Source organism: Corticium candelabrum, chromosome 16 (genome assembly GCF_963422355.1).
Source record: "Corticium candelabrum chromosome 16, ooCorCand1.1, whole genome shotgun sequence".
Lineage (NCBI taxonomy): Eukaryota > Metazoa > Porifera > Homoscleromorpha > Homosclerophorida > Plakinidae > Corticium > Corticium candelabrum.
The window spans coordinates 4,963-22,256 of NC_085100.1; the positions used below are offsets into that span (position 1 = coordinate 4,963).

The 17,294-nt window shown below is 39.8% G+C and overlaps 2 protein-coding genes across 2 annotated transcripts; one reads left to right on the forward strand and one right to left on the reverse strand.

Moving 5' to 3' along the window:
- Positions 1-8,216: 8,216 nt before the first annotated feature.
- LOC134192230 (TNF receptor-associated factor 5-like) lies at positions 8,217-11,808 on the forward strand. The gene is made up of 5 exons (XM_062660947.1): positions 8,217-8,296; positions 9,169-9,478; positions 9,575-9,866; positions 10,298-10,697; positions 11,312-11,808. The coding sequence occupies exons 1-5, from the start codon at positions 8,235-8,237 to the stop codon at positions 11,493-11,495; spliced, it is 1,248 nt and encodes a 415-aa protein (XP_062516931.1). The 5' UTR covers positions 8,217-8,234; the 3' UTR covers positions 11,496-11,808.
- Positions 11,809-12,589: 781 nt separating this feature from the next.
- Positions 12,590-17,290, reverse strand: LOC134192156 (coatomer subunit epsilon-like). Its single transcript, XM_062660855.1, has 10 exons — positions 17,173-17,290; positions 17,047-17,109; positions 16,755-16,855; positions 15,972-16,124; positions 15,853-15,906; positions 15,321-15,402; positions 15,090-15,245; positions 12,922-12,990; positions 12,791-12,865; positions 12,590-12,738 (listed from the first exon to the last, which is right to left on the reverse strand). Exons 1-10 carry the CDS (start codon positions 17,266-17,268, stop codon positions 12,694-12,696), a joined length of 894 nt encoding a protein of 297 aa, XP_062516839.1. The 5' UTR covers positions 17,269-17,290; the 3' UTR covers positions 12,590-12,693.
- Positions 17,291-17,294: the final 4 nt, after the last annotated feature.

The window sequence follows — 17,294 nt, forward strand, 5'->3', positions numbered from 1 at the left end:
TCCAATATGATTCAATATGTTGAGTGTGTACTCTAGTGCCAGGGTCCACAAAATGTAAAGAGTGGTTAACTGTCCTGTGAGCTGCCACCAGGGGGAGTGTGTTAATTCGATTGTACGCTCTCCATTCGTCAGAATGTACTATTGTGCCAGGCAGGACGTGTTGTGCTACGATCGGTAGAAGTGTCGCAGCATCTCTTCTTGGAACTATTTTCATGTAACCCAGTGCTGGCTGCTGTGTTACATCAACAATTCCAAAAACCCACACTGGGTCACGTGGTGCTCTTCTTCTGTGATGCTGTATAATTTTACAGGATAACTCTTAACAGTCAACAGTGTAATGTTCAATGCAATTACCTTCGGTTTGTGGGAAAAACAGAATTCGTCTATTTCAACAATGTTGGACTGAACTGGACCAATGCCACCAAGTCTAATAACATTTTGTTGGAGTTTCCACGAGCACACATCTTTTAGGAACTGGTACATCTAAAGTCCAGTGACTAGAGATACTTTACAAACATCCTTCATTTGAGACACAGGTGTCTCAAAACACCAGTGGTAGATTACAAGTAACCAAGTTGTCAAAGGAACATTTGATTGTTGAAAAAATGAATCACGTCAAACTAAACTATAATATATATATATATATATAATAAAGAATTTCTGTTTAGAGTAATATAATGTTTTTAGGCTACCACATTTTGCATACTTAAAAATTACCGTTGCATTCTGCAGTTTTTTTTCAGGACATCGCCAAATGTAACCGTCCTTGCATCTTTTAAACGATTTTATTGCCATGGCCACACCATGACAGTTGTTGCATTCTTCTTGCCTTGAAATAAGTCTTCGACGCTGCATGAAATCGATAACATCACGCTGTGGATCAGGACCAAAGCAAACTCCATGCACTCTTGCGTAAATATCAGCGACCGCCATAATTTTCCCGCGAACAATGCAGGTAACTAGCGTACGCAAGAAAGAAAGTCTACTCTTTGCAAATTAGCCGTAGCCACTCCTGTTCTGTTGGTTTATGTAAGCGACCTGCATTTATTGCGCCACCTGCAACGTTAATGGTGGGACAGAACCTAAATCGTGACTGATAAAGAGAGTATACGGGTATTTTATATTAATAGAATCAACACGTTGCTGAGCACGCTTTGCACCACGTATTTGGCGCGTTTTAGAACGGTGGTGCGCATTGTTTATATGATCCTTTTGTTGACATTTATTCTTATATGATTTGGTAGATATTTTATCATAATTAGCAGTACATGTACAGACATGCAAACAAACAGACAAACAGACAGGCGGACGAACGGACTGACGATGGGTGAGATGGAAAAACTTCCTGGAAAGGCTAGTCAAGAAGTCACGTGATGAACTCGGTCAACCTAATGCTGCTGCGTTTTTAAGACATCTGCAGAAAGAGGTTCTTAACTAAACTTCAAAAGTGCAATGCCAATGTAATAATGAGAAAAATCTTAGCTTTCAAAAGTGACATTGACTGTACGGTAGATTGCTCTACTCGGTTTTTAGCCGCTAAGTTGGCTCCGGTAGTTTTCATTGTTCTATTTTAATTGTTATATGTTTGTTTGTTTTCTAAATGTAGTCTTAGAAAACTCTCGTAGTTGTGGAACTTTACATAGTTGCCTTGCTAGCATTGTATTATAGATGTACATGTTTAAAATAAATTTTATTTGACAGACAGACAGACAGGCAGGCAGGCAGGCAGACAGACAGACAAATAAATTATTTCTATATAGACTCTACTTTTACATATGCTAGGAATTTGTAAAAGCAAACCAGTCCTTGCAAACAATAAAGTCATGGATTAACTAATGGACTTGGCCTTGAATGTCAAAGTTAAATAATCTATCTAAATCACTATGATTAGTTGAAAATCTTGAATGATTTCTGAGGCCAACTCTCTGAGGACAGACAGACAGACAGAGGAAACAATAAAATACAGTAAACTCAAACTTCCTGGAACACCGCCATTGAGGTTTGTTCCTTTTGTCATGGTAAACTATAGTCGTTGTGGCAAAGAAGTCAACAAACACTTGCAGGAACTGTCACAGAGGGCAACAGACTATTCAGGCAAGAACAACTGCAAGGAATTTATGTGTTTTTGGCGGAAACGCTTCTCAACAACATATTGAAGCGGTGCAACGCTAACACAATCGCCAAGAAGATTTCCATTTTAACTTCCACTAATCATAATGACATTAATGATTTTGTAACTCAGTTTTATGTACATTAGATTGATAAGTATAATGGTCCTATAGGGCCTATTGAACTTATTTTCAAAGCTTACCATAGCTACTTTAACTAGATCAAAAGTGTACTAAATTTTAAATGATCTGAAAACTCGTAAAAAGAATGTTTTTTATGAGAGTGCAGAAGCAATGTACAGATACAGTGGTTTAAACTTTCCACCTCAACAAACAAAACCAATACAAACAAAAACGAAATCGTAGGGACACAGTTAAATCATCAAAAAAGACAGGTGTCATCTGTCTTGGATTGTACATGTGTTAGTGAATGTCAAAATATTTCATCACTTTACAAAGAAGCATAATGCAATTATTTCTTGTTACCTCTAACATATATATATATATACACACACACAAATATTTGCTGTTCAAATACACACACACACACACACACACACACACACACACACACACACACACACACAGAGACAACACACACACCAGTATACTAATTATATAACTGTCATTCAGGTCATTAATCCACACACACACACACACACACACACACACACACACACCAGTATACTAATTATATAACTGTCATTCAGGTCATCAATTTACACACACACACACACACACACCTGTATACTAATTGTATAACTGTCATTCACCATTCACCAACCATATAACAATGCCACAATAATTATATAGTTTGCAATACAATACCAGTTGATAAAAGGCATATACAACGTATACCTGTAAGTGCCAACAACGCGATGACTGATACCATCAACTTAAGTAACTGAACTTAAATTAATTAGCTTAATTTAATTAAAACCAATGTTAGCTCTAAACATACCTTACTTCAATAATACCGTAGCTGTGTGACAACCAGCAGAGTTATGAATATGTCGTCATCATCCATCTACAATGATTCTATGCATTAGTAATTATTATGTTGTTTGCATTAAATGATCTGATTTGTAATGAGTATTAAAGTGTCTATAGATTGTTTCATGTACGTGTTTATACCAACTAGATAATGCTTAATTAATAAGTATTGTGTACGCTCACATATCGTATGCTGTCATTTTAATTGTATAGTGTTTATCTGTTAATAAAACTTTTGTAGGAGTGGTTGTGAAATAGAATTAAATTGCCTGAGTACTTTGCACTGTTCTAATTGTATTGGTAATTAATTAATTGCATATTATTTAATTGGACACAAGAAATAAATTTGCAATAAATAGTACACAATTTGATGTATGCAGTGCTCGCCACAATATAAATATTTGACGTGCAATTCAATCCAGTTAATTAATAATGTACGCAGAGTTGCCAACTCACACGCAACTTGCGTGAGTCTCACGCAAGTACTTTCAGATCACACGCTCACACGCAGGGAACCCAGACCTCACGCAACTTTGATCGATGGAATTAGATCCGTAGTTGTCAGGCAGACATGTACAGTCGACAGAACCTGTAGGTACACCGTAGATTACGTAAAACTTTGTAGTGTCTGATAGTAACTAATATAGAATCTAACGAGACTGCCGTAAAGTGATCGATGATTACGAATATATAGCCAACAGCTGAACTCCCAAATGCCTGTGCTGGCGATAATTGATATAGTTCGGAAATCGAGGATGCATAAATAGTCCCTTGTGTTACAGTGCGCGATACGTGTGTGTGCAAATGTCTGGAATATTACGCTACGCGTTACCGAGGAAGCGACCAACAGTGAACACCCAGCAGGAGGATGAAGATGTCTTTCATCTAGACACCCCAGGCAAGTCTAGTTCTGAAACTGTCAATGATATTCAGCCTACTACTAGTACACGCATTCATTCCTTTCCCCTTTTCGGCTTCTGGACGACGTCCGGAAGTCCAAAAGAGGGAGGGGCTGAGTACGCGAGACTTATTTACTGCACGCGTAAACTATATTGGTTATCGTTACTAGCGGAAATTTTAATTCTGCGAGTACTGGCTACTTAATTATTGTCTAATGCGTATTGACACATGGCGCACTATGTGTTGATCAGATATTGACGAACATTCTAGACAACTTCTTAGCACATGTCAACCAACTGCTAGTCTAAGTCAGATTCAGAGGTATCAGGACAAAGTAACAGTTTCTATTAGTAGATCCAAAACAATTGCAACACCTAGTTCAAGAAGATCTGAACATCACTCGGATAGTGACTCGAATTCGAATCAGTCTAACATTACCGGTTTACAAAGCAGTAAGAGAAAGAGACTACCGGCAACACTGTTACATTCTTGGATAACTACTAAGAGACACAAATAAAAGTCAAATGTTAGCGCTGAACCAAACGTTCTAGAAGGTCAACTATCTCTGATTCAAACAGAGGAAAAACAACCAGAAGGGAACGAATTGGAAACAGAGCCACCTTCAGAACAAGACAGTGTAGAAGGTGCTAGTGCGTGTGACAGTAATGTTAGGCGAAAATTTGCATGTGCTGCTACATACAAATGCAAATTCCAAAAAAACTTCACAAAGAAGTGGCCATGCATACAGCTTGTGGTAAAAGACGTCCATAAATTATATTGCACAGTGTGCAGATGTACAATTAGCTGTGGTCACATGGAGAAAGAGGCATTCGTCGGCATGTTACTGGAAAGAGGCACACGGAGAAGACAGCAGAAGCTGCCAAGAGCCATTCTTCAACCGTCACTGAATATACCCAGAGCTGATGCTGCATTGCAGGATAAGGTTAAGAATACTGTGTTAGTCTAAATACATACATACATACATACATACAAACATACATACGTATGTATGTTTGTATGTATCTATGAAAGCATGGATGGGATGGGATGGGATCGATGGATGGATGATAGATAAACGGTATTTTCTCTATTTAAATTACTAGCGCTGAAGTCAAGATGACGTGTATGATTGCTCAGCATAACGTTCCAATGTCTCTAGCTGATACATTAAGTCCCCTTGTTCGAAGTATTTTTTCAGACAGCCCAACAGCGAAGGGATATTCTTGTAGTCGCACCAAGTCAACATACATCTTAAACAATGCACTAGCTAAAGAAATTAGAGAAAATGTTGTTAAGGCCATTCAGAAAGAGCCGCACTCTCTTGCCATTGATGGTTCTACTGACAGAAATGACGATAAGAAGCTAAATCCGTTGACTGTACGATTTGTTGATCCTGATTCCCAAAAAATTGTTTTCAACTCTTAGACATATGTCTTACCAAGGGTAAAGAAACTGGGAGGGAAGCTATAATTTTTGAATCATTCAACGAGGTAATTCAACGGCTTAATATCCCATGGAGCAATTGTGTTGCATGCAGCGTTGACAACGCTAGTGTTAATGTTGGACGTCGTAACTCTATTATGACCAAGGTTCATTCCTTGAACCCTTCAGTTTCCTTGTTGGATGTCCATGTCACATTATTCACAATGCAGCTCGTGCTGCTACCAAGGCCTTTATGGAAGTGACTGGTTGTGATCTTGAAGATACAACGGCCGACTTGTTTTCTGGTTTCGAAACAGCCAAAAAATAACTAGCTCACTACAAGACTTTTGTTCCTTTTGTGCTGTAGAATACAGAACGATACTAAAATATGTATCAACGAGATGGCTGAGCCTAGAAGTCGTGAACATGATTCTACTAGAGTATGAAGACTTGAAGTCTTATTTTCTGTCTGAAAATTGCCGAGATGCACGGTTTCAGAGGTTGCGAAGAAGCTTTGAAAATCCTATGACAGAGATTTTCTTTATGTTTTTTCAAGCATCTCTGCCTACCTTCACACAAGCAAACCAGCTGTTGCAAAGAGAAGAGCCTTGCATTCATATTCTCTTTGACCGAATGCTTAAACAAGTTAGATCGTTCTTGAAAAGATTCATTAGCCCACGTGTATATGTCGGGCTACAGATAGCACAGATCCATCAGTCAGAGCGTCAAAAGAACAACTGCTAGACGAAAAACTTTTTGTTGGATATGCAGCAAATCAGATGCTCAGAAGGCTAGAAAGAGAAAGAGATATTACGTCCCTTCAACGGAAAACTTTCCTAGCTGGTGTTCGAAAGTTCTTCAGTGCTGCAACCGAATATCTTACTTCTCGTTTTCCGTTTGAAGAGGCTCTTTTCCAACATGCAAAAAGTAGACGGTCTTCAGGACAAGACAAAGCACAAAATTTGCATCTGTACTCTATTTCGTCGAAAAGTGCAATGGCGTAATCAATTTGAGTCACACGAAAATTGATTCCCTACAATCTGAGTCTTTAGACTACCAGATGCTTACTGATAGTTTTCTTCCTGAAGATGTAGGCAAGGATGGTTTCAAACTGGATACAGGATGGGTATTTCTAGCTAGGGCCAAACACGCTGATGGACAGGAATGGTTTCCTCTTCTCAGCAAAGTTGCCAGGCTGGTAGCAACTATCCCTCACTCTAATGCTGGAGAAGAACGGGTTTTCAGCATGATTCGGAAGAACAGGAGTGAATCTCGACCGTGGCTGAATGCAGAAACGACTCTAGCATCTATTATAATGACAAAATTAGCTATGACGCAGGGTACTGTTCTGAAGTTTGAGCCAACTAAAGAGCTCCTACTGAAAGTAAAAACGGCTACAGCAAGATATTAGATAACAGAAAACGCAGGAATGATAATTAGATGTTGTTTTGAGACGGAATTAAGCGAGGTTGCTTTAGTTAACTTAATTAACATTAACTAATAGATAGAGCAAATACCCTGTACATATCCAGATTCAACGGGAGAGCTATATAGTTTCGTGTTTGTAAAATTTTACGTATTTAGTCGTTTGTGGCCACGCCCATATGCAGATATAAGTCGCTGTACCGATAAAAATCTGAGATCTCACGCATTTTCAGTATTTCTGATTGGCACCTCTGTGCGTAGCAGAAGCGCGCACCCAAAAATTTTTCAAGAAAACTGCAATTTTTTATTTAAGCGCGAAACATAGTAATTAAAAATCATTTTACCTGCCATCCAATTTATTTGAAGTCCATTTGTGCCCAGAGCAATGTTCAGCGGACAACTCTCAAAACTGAGGCCCCCTTTCAATAAACGGTGCAGGTTACTGCTCGAAAGATGCGCAAAAAGACAGCAGTTCGTTTATGTCAAAAACGCGGTTGTAACATGTCCATTCACTACCAACAAGCAATTAGCGCGCTGGTGGCCTCGTACACCAAAGCGCATTCGCTGCAGCGGCTAAGGGTGCGTTCGAATACTAGTTCCAGTTCTAGAACTGGAACTGTCAGAACTGTTGGAACTCTTGCTAGCAAACGAACGCTTAGAACTGTCAGCAAGTTGAGCATGAGCAAAAGGCTCATACTTCCGGTAAGCGTCAATACGAAGTAGCATGACATTTCGACTCCACTTGTTGTAGTCTGTTCGAACATCAGCAGTGCTTTCGCTTTCGGTTTTTGGAGCTGCTCGCGCCAAGGAGGTCACTGTAATCAGTCCCAAATGTCGTTCTTCTGGTGTTCGGCAAGTCGATGGTCGCCACAAGTGTTCATTATAACAAACAAGAAGATCCACAACGGCCTCGGCATCTGTACCCGTCATTTCACTTCGTCAACCTCCGGGAATTTTGCATTTAGGGCGTGACAGTTCCAACAATTCCAGCTCGCTAGGCAGAACTGCTAGAACTGTTCTAACAGTTCTAGAACTGTCAGAACTACCAATCGAACGCTATAGAACTTTAATCCCCCCTACAATTCCTGTTCTAGAACTAGTATTCGAACGCACCCTAAGTTCCCAAACCTGGTCCAAAAAGATCCCCCTCTGCGGCGAGGATTGACGCCCTCGTCATTCCCCGGATTGTCAATCCTGACGAGTTGAGTTTGCGTGCAGTAGCCTTGCCTTGTAATAACGTTAGGTTTAGTTCTAAAGAAGTATTAAACGTCCCAGGAACGTTACAGTTCTGTTTCATGATAATTTTCAGAACTCACATTCCAACAGTTTGTTAGCGTGCGTTACAAGTCTAGAGGTTGTTTTCTCGTTTCCCGGAAGTCTATAGGAATGGGCTACCCTTTCGACCAGTTTGTCGGGAAAGTAGACGAGAATCTTATCTGTTCCATCTGGTGAGTGGCATTTCATGTTTACCATTACATCGAGACCAACGGACAGACATCGATATCTGCATTAGTTTACATTTTCTTTCAGTTGCGCGCGTGACTATCGTTTTTTTGTAGAATCCTTCAGTCCTTAGCTTTTCTGTGTTGTGTGTAGCTGCGTAGTTTTGGCAGGGAATCTTCCTAACAGGATCCATCTCTCGAGAGACGGACAATTAATTAAAATGGAAGAAAAACGTAGGACCTGCAGAGCGATAGACACAGACAGACAGACATAGATCTAGAAATTTAGGATGAACTTACACATGCAGTCAGAGAGACAGACAGACTGACGTACAGGTGGGTAAGGATTATTGCACTGGATTAATTAATTTCTTTCAGATTTTGCGGTTGTGCTTCAACAGATCAAATGCTTCATTAATTAAATATTAATTTACTTGGCTTATCTACCTCTGATTGAACATTGTAGAAAGAATACAGAATAAAGACTGTTTCGTAGATCAGTGGGTAGGAACCATTTGTGCGGAAGGTGCCAGGCCCATTGATTTTTGAGACATGTCATGATGTTTGTAGTACTGTAGGCCGGCTCTACACTCACTGTACCGTTTGACGTCAGCTGTAAACTCAAACGATGTGCCTTATTATTGCCATGTAGTGCAAGGCAATGCTAGATTAATTGGGGAGCAGTACGTGTATATCCGGGAAATATCCATCCTAGTTCAATATTATTGTTAAGGCGGAAGGACACACACACACACACACACACACACACACACACACACTGCAGAAGGTACAGAATACATAATACAGACAGCCACATATGTGTATGCATGTGGACATGAGTACAGGAGATCTCTAAAGTGGTTACATTTTTCATCTAGTCGTGATGTTATGACCAACCCAGTAAGCTGCCAGGATGGCCACACATTCTGTGAGAGCTGCATCACTGTATGGCTGGTCTCACACAAAGCGTGTCCTCTAGACAGACAGCCTCTTCACAAACGAGACCTAATCAGAAATCTTCCTCTACGAGGTGTTATTGACAATCTTGATGTGCATTGTGCCAACGGTTTAGAGGTCAATCCTCTTAAGAAAAGGAAGACATCTGAAACTGGGCACAACTTGCAGCTCTGTCCATGGCTAGGAAAACTTAAGGATCTGGAAGAGCACACCAGGTTGTGTCTATTTGAGGTATGTAATGTTTTATGTATTTTTAAGTGACTATTGTTAAGCTGAAATAATGTCACTGTATATATGTTTGGGTGTAAATGTTTGGTGTGTTTTCAGCTTGTCAAGTGTCCACACACTCGATGTGTTAAGGGTATGCTACGACGACATGTTGAAGAACATGCTCTCCAGTGCCGCAAGCGTTCAGTTGTCTGCGAGCAGTGTGGCTTAGAAATGGCGTTCTGTGATCTAGATGATCATGAGACCAATGAGTGTCCACTAGCTATGGTGCCTTGCATCAACAGTTGTGTTACAAATGGCTGTATTACTATGATAGCAAGGGCTCACATGGATGATCATGTGACATATGACTGTGATAGAGCGCCAGTTCCTTGTCCTTTTGAGTCTCAAGGTGTGACATGGCTGGTTTTATTGTTATGGTGTATGTTACTGGTGTTGTTCTACATTTGATTGTGGTTTGCCAATGGAATGTTAGAGCTAGATTAGTATAGGCAGCAAAATAGTCATGCCAAAAGTACATTGCAGTCACTTAGTTAGTTAACCAAGGGAGTCGTGTGTGTGTGTGTGTGTGTGTGTGTGTGTGTGTGTGTGTGCATGTGTGCACACGTGCGTGTGCGTGCATGCACACGTGCGTGTGCATGCATTTGTGTGTGTGCCCATGCATGGGTGTGTAACGCGTGCATGAGTGAGTTGTGATTACCTTTTTCTGAGTTAAATAGAAATGAGTGAGTGAGTGGTGTTTGTCAGCTTATGAGTGTGACCATCAGTCTTGTTTTTTATGCAACTGTTTCCGTGTCTAATTGTGATCTTTTGGTTTACTAGGCTGTGGTGCGAAAGCAACACGATTAGAGCTGAGCCATCATCTTCGAGACGGCATGATGGAGCACATGCTACTGTTACAAAGAGAAAACAAGAAGCTCAAAGATCAGCTACAATTAATAAGTAGTCAGATGAAAAATGAAATATCTAACTTGCGCGATGAGCACCCTAACACATACATTTGGAACATCTCAAACTTCTCTCATTTGATCGAAGATTATCAACAAGGGCAAGAAATTCGAAGTCCTGCATTCTGGTTGTGTGGTGTGTGTTGGAAGTTGAGATTGTATCCAAATGGCGCAACACCTTCACATTCAGGTTATCTGTCACTTTATTTGGAAAGGCAGGATGATGAGCAGAATGGATCAACTGTAGGAAACTCAGTTGTGTCAATTCTTTTTCGGTCAGTTTTGTGTGTCTTGCTAGATAATCGTTATTTAGGGAGACTATGCAGACTGACAGGTTACAACGTCATACTCATAATGTGGAAGATGGATAATCATCATAGGCAATATAGAGGTGGAATGATATCCAGACAGACAGACTAGTATTGATAATAGATATTGTAATAGTGTTCTTGCAATGATAATATGTCTTTGTTGACAAACAGATAAACAAGACAGACTCTTTATAGAGAATGCTTGAAATTACTGTTAGAATGCATTTCTTGTTGTAAGTAAATATGAAGAGAAAAGGTACATACACACTGATACATACAAACAAGAATCCATACGTACATGATTCACGACATCCTCACAGTAGCATAAGACAAAGGACTGAAAAACCTTGGTCAACATAATGACCATTTGGGCACATACCTAGAAGCTCTTTAGTGTAGGGGTGTAATGACATACTACATGTGTCTGGCAGCCAAAGAGAAGAAGTAGCTAACATTATCAGACAATAGAGATGGACAGACAAACAAACAGATTGGCAGATGATGCAAATAGACTCATTGCAGGTGGAGCTGGACAGGATAGGGCTTTTAATGGATGTTGCTAATTGATTTTTGCATAGGTTTACTGTTGAAAATCCTAATTCTGATGTTCAGAGATATTCTGTCTCTATTGACCAACCATTTGCTTTCACTCGTGAAGATCGTGATTGGGGCTGGGTAGCATTCATGAGAACAACAGAAGCCATTCAGTACTGCCATAACAATATGTTGTCAATAAAGTGTGTTCTACAACTGAAGGGATGAGTAATGGTGAGACACATAACAGTAGGTCATATGACATATGATGGTATATGACGATGCGTATGATTATATGGATAGTGTGTTATCAAATATTGCTGTAGAGTAGAGATTGCTCTGATTGATGTATGGACAGGTTTCGCAGTACTCAAGGGATACTCATGTGCTTGACTTGTACACTGATGTGTACTGTGTGTGTAATGATGCTGATGAACAAAATTTGCACTTAAGAAAACAAAATCAATTATGTTTCAAAAACTCTGGTACAACTATTGTTGGCATCTGATATGCCAAATGAGACTGTGTTTACTGTCCTTCATAGTAGTGAGAAGCAACATTGTTAACTTCAATTAGTCCAATGTGTATGATGTACTATCTATCTAAAGAGGACTGCACTTGAATAGCAAGCCACTTCTTTCTGACATGTCATTTGGATCACCTTCATTTTCAGTGTACCTCTTATCTTTGGGGTGGAGTTATGGATGTAGTCACTATTAGCATCAAGTGAAACTGAATGCAAAAGGTGACAGATGAAAGGGTAACAGCATTTGCTCATCTGATAACAGCTATATTGCTCAGAAATTTAGTGGAATTGGTTAATTAAACTGATGTCTGTCACATCAGAATCTATGGGTATTATTACTATGTTTCTCATCTGCAATAGTTTACTAATAGCGTTTGTGCACGTGTGTGTGTGCCTGTTCGTGTGTGTGCCTGTTCGTGTGTGTGTGTGTGTGTGTGTGTGTGTGTGTGTGTGTGTGTGCGTGTGTGTATGTGTGTGTGCCTGTTCGTGTGTGTGTGTGCGTGTGTGCGTGCGTGCGTGTGTGTGTGTGTGTGTGTGTGTGTGTGTGTGTGTGTGTGTGTGTGTGTATATTCCATGTCTGTGTACCCTTGCTGTACAACATACCAGGCAAACCTGATGTGATGGAAAAGGTACAAACACAAAAAAAGTTATCATGGTTGACTTCAGGTGTGATGTTGAGAGGTTCTGGCTAGTCTAAGTAACAAACTGTAGAAGTTATAGATAAAGGTAAGTGTTCTAACTAGATGTGTATCTTGTCTATGGCATTAAGATGTGATAGGTACATGTACACACTCAAATATCAGGACTAAACTGTATGTTTCATATACTAGAGCCACATTTGTATTGATCTGAATTTTATTATTATAAATTGAGCTTCATGAGTCTAATAGCAGTTGTAACTTATTGTGGTGCATATTGCCCTGCGACTTGATCAAACTCTTCTTCCTACCCAAATCAAGGGTAAAATGAAGTCCACATTATGAAGTCACATGCCTACCTTCAAGGTGAGAGCTTTGACAAATGTGTGGTTGCGATGGGCATCTTTCAGTTGGGAGATATAACGTTGTACAACCTGTGAAAATGGATAGTCCATAATCCACTGATTCAAATTTGATAGCAACAACAGACCTCAGATGTATGGCCCAGGTGTTGGGCAACAACAGCCATATTGACAAGAGTTTCAGCATTGCTGCTATCCTAAAAGCAATGACATTAACATGTTGGAGGTTCAAAGTGGTGTGTGTGTGTGTGTGTGTGTGTGTGTGTGTGTGTGTGTGTGTGTGTGTGTGTGTGTGTGTGTGTATGGCACGTGGAACGTGACTTTATTAGGTTAGTCACATATATAGGGTGTAAAACACACACACCACACACACACACACACACACACACACACACACACACACACACACACACACACACACACACACATATAGGGTGTAAAACACACATATATGTAGGGTGTAAAACACATACAGGGTGTAAAACACGCATATACATACATGTATATAGGGTGTAAAACACGCATACAGAGCGAGACCATCCGTATTCCCACTCTTCTAGAAAACACTATAGCTCTGAGTTGCACTAACGTATTCAAGACATGGGCGAAGTCATTACAGTTAATTAGGCGACGAATATAGTTTACAACAACTTAATTTCTAGACATCAGACAATAGACTCTCAGTCTCTCTCCGCCGAGGATTGACAATCCAGGAATGACGAGGGCGGAGTGAGACTGGGTCGAGTCTAATCAGACAATACTGAGAAGACTTCATGCAGAACCGCGATATAAATCTAGCAGACGCATCCATGCCTAAGCAGTTATAGATATGTGAACATTCATTCTTTGCTGGACAGATATCAATAGAATGAATCTGACTGACGAATTCGTCGACCAAATTGATCAATTTAATTAAATTTGGGTCCAGCTGGTCTAATTTAGTGCTTGCTGTCTGTAAAGCATACGTGCATGTTACCTACACATTCTCCAACCATCCCAATCGATGCTACAGCTATGCTCAGCTTGTTCAAGTTCACACCTTCACAGACAGGCACAAACGCGAGAACAAAAGAAGAGGAACTCTTACTTAACTGGTATCACTTCTCAGTGATGTAGAAGATGGCCTCGTCTCCACAGGTGCATACATATACATAACCTAAACTTATTACGACGTACTACGTATAAAACACGGTTGTTAAATAATTAAATCTTTTTCAATGCAATACAATACTATACTATGTGCATGCATGTGTATTGCAGGTGAGGACGAAGCAGCATGCTCGCTGGACCTTCCAGCTATCCTCACGTTTGCCACAGGCTTGGATTCAGTTCCAGCGATGGGATTCCACAAAGATCTTGTACTTGCAGTCGATCATAGTGACGTGACTGGTATGTGCCCAAGGTCATCTACTTGCGACTTACGACTAGTACTTCCTGTCGCACTCTGTGGCTCTTATGAATATTTCAGGGACAAAATGGTGTTTGCAATTTAAATTGTCACGGATTTGGTCAGATCTAGTAGTCTATAGTTCTATAGATGAACTCAGTGTTTAGTACACGTATTGCCTTGCGTTCTGCTATTCAATGTAGTGTAATTAAGTTAATTAATTAGCTGTTACACAATGTATAGCTGCTATAATTAAGTGCTGGTGGGTTTTGTTAATTAATATATCTTTAAAATAGATGTATTTCGTGAACAACAATAAATGGCTGGTGTGAGCTAGAGAACAATTCATTCACTGATTCATATATTTATAAGAAAATTAAGCAACAATAAAATTGTAATCGACTAACACATTCGCAGCATAGTATTTGCTCACAAGACACTTGCATGCACGCACTCATATATATATATATATATATATATATATATATATATATATATATATATATATATATATATATATACATACATATATGTGCGTGTTTTACACCCTATGTGCGTGTTTTACACCCTATATGCGTGTTTTACACCCTATATGCGTGTTTTACACCCTATATATGTGTTTTACACCCTATAGATGTGTTTTACACCCTATATATGTGACTAACCTAATATAGTCATGTTCCGCGTGCCGTGTGTGTGTGTGTGTGTGTGTGTGTGTGTGTGTGTGTGTGTGTGTGTGTGTGTGTGGGCTGGTGGTCAGAAAGCTCTAATTATCTACTTGCAAGCTCTCAAACAGCAGCATTACACTTTTTACTCTTCCTTATCGAAGGACTGCATGCATTCTCAGTATTCAACAGCTTGATTTTTAGAGAGTAGACTACTCTAAATATCAATTCTTGACCATCTCACCTTATCTAAAGCTTCTTGCAGGAGACCTTCTGCATCATCATACTTTCCTTGTTGAATATTACAGATTGCTTGTCCATTAAGCAAGAGTACTGTTGGTGTGTTTTTCTCAGCTAACTCTTGGAAAATGTAGTATGCATCTTGCAACTTTTCTCCGCCCTGTCAAGTCAATCAGTATAGCTAATAAGTTATATCAATATACTACATGCAGCTAATGGGGTGAAATGTTTGTACCGTGGCAACATTCATCCAGGCTGACGCTAACTGGGTGAGTGTTGCATCATCATCCATCTCTTGCATCCTCTTCAACTCTTTTCTAAAAACACTCAAATTAGATAACACATAATTGTCACTGTTAGACAGACAGACAGACAGACAGACAGATACTATGGTCATGTGGTCACACAACATGCAAGGCAGAGTTGACATTTTGTTTCTGCATAGAGGTGTCATGCTAACAAGATGAAACTATCGACAATGGCAAGCTTTACAAAATACGTAGTACATGCGGTACTCTTGAATAATTTTATGATTTAGCCTTGTTGTTGCTTTTGACAATACCAGTGACGGATAGACAGACGCAGTCAGTCAGATCATCCATACACAGTTAGAACAAACAGACAACAAAACAAATAACAAGTAATCAAGACAGATGATAGACGAGGAGTTAGAGCAACAGAGTAACATAGAAAAAGCATCACAAGGAACTCGTTTTACATCCAAACATGATACAACTACTTGTTTCATCATGATAAAGTAGCCACACCTTGCCAAGTCAACTCTATCCATGACCAAGTAAGTCTGAACAGACAAAGCAGAGCTACAAAAACAGCAAATAAATCATATCTCCAACATCCACAGTAACAGAAGCCAGAACTAAATCACCATTCCAAGTCTTCTGTTTGATGCAAGCAGCGAAGAGCAGAGTCATAGTTCTGTTCATTATAGAAGATGGTTGCAGCTATTAGGAAGAATGTATTGTTACTCGCATCAACCCCACTATTTAGCTTGCTGTCGACATCAGCAATGATACCATCTCTACACAAACACACAAAACAAGCAACATTACATCACATCTGACATCATGTACATTAAGTGTACATTAAGTGCAGCACAGAAACCGAATCTGAGAAACTGAAGAGACTAAATAAACACACTATAGTAGGTGTGTGTGTGTGTGTGTGTGTGTGTGTGTGTGTGTGTGTGTGTGTGTGTGTGTGTGTGTGTGTGTGTGTGTGTGTGTGTGTACACCTCCACCTGGTGCTCAACAGTACACAGCATTTGCTGGCTAAGGTAACCTGGCTAATGTAACTGGTACTATACAGCTAGATCTTCTTGCTCACTATCCGTTCTGCTAATTTTCAGTTGCTGTGCAAAGATCTAGTTTTTGCACTGCAGTAGTTGTGCACACTCCCAGTGGTTTGAGCAAATTGAAGCAGAGTCAGATACCAATACATGTACATTACAAGAACAAGACATCTGGCTCAGTTCTGTCCTCATGATGAGTTGTCCAAGGTGTGTGTGTGTGTGCCCGCGTGTAACATCACGCTGAATGTCTAGAGTGGAAAATGACTGGACTAATCCCAATGATGCCTCCAGATTAATTTTGTGTTGTGATATCGATATTTCAATTTCAAAACACCGTCTCGTGTCTTACCATATTTATACCTTTTGTGTCCATTCTGTAGGTAATCAGCTAATGTTCGCACAGCCTGAAGTTCGCCAGGAGAACTGTTTGTCACCTCATCAAGCACAACACCATACTTCCTCTAAAAAATAAGGTTATGACCAGTAATAAAATAGACACCAACAGACGATGATGGACAAACAGAATGACAGCCAATAAACCTCCGTAAACTCTACACATAGCTCTGTAGGTTAGTTAAAACTTTATTGTTGCTCTCCAATCAAATGACGGCACACCGACTAACTAATAATAGCTGACACACTAACCAAATACCTGGGCAATGTACGACCTGTACAGAAATACATCTCTAGAAGCACTGAGATCAGCACGCGACGGCTAAACAGAGAGAAGAGACGGATTCCTTCATTGTACAACCAGTACCGCAAATAAATTAATCACCGATAAGGCTTGAGCTTCCTTAATGCACTGCTGGTAGTTACCAATATAAAAAGCTGTTTTTATACCGAACAATTCGTCCACACCTTCAGCGGCCATCTTGGAAGTGTTACGCTGAAGGTTCC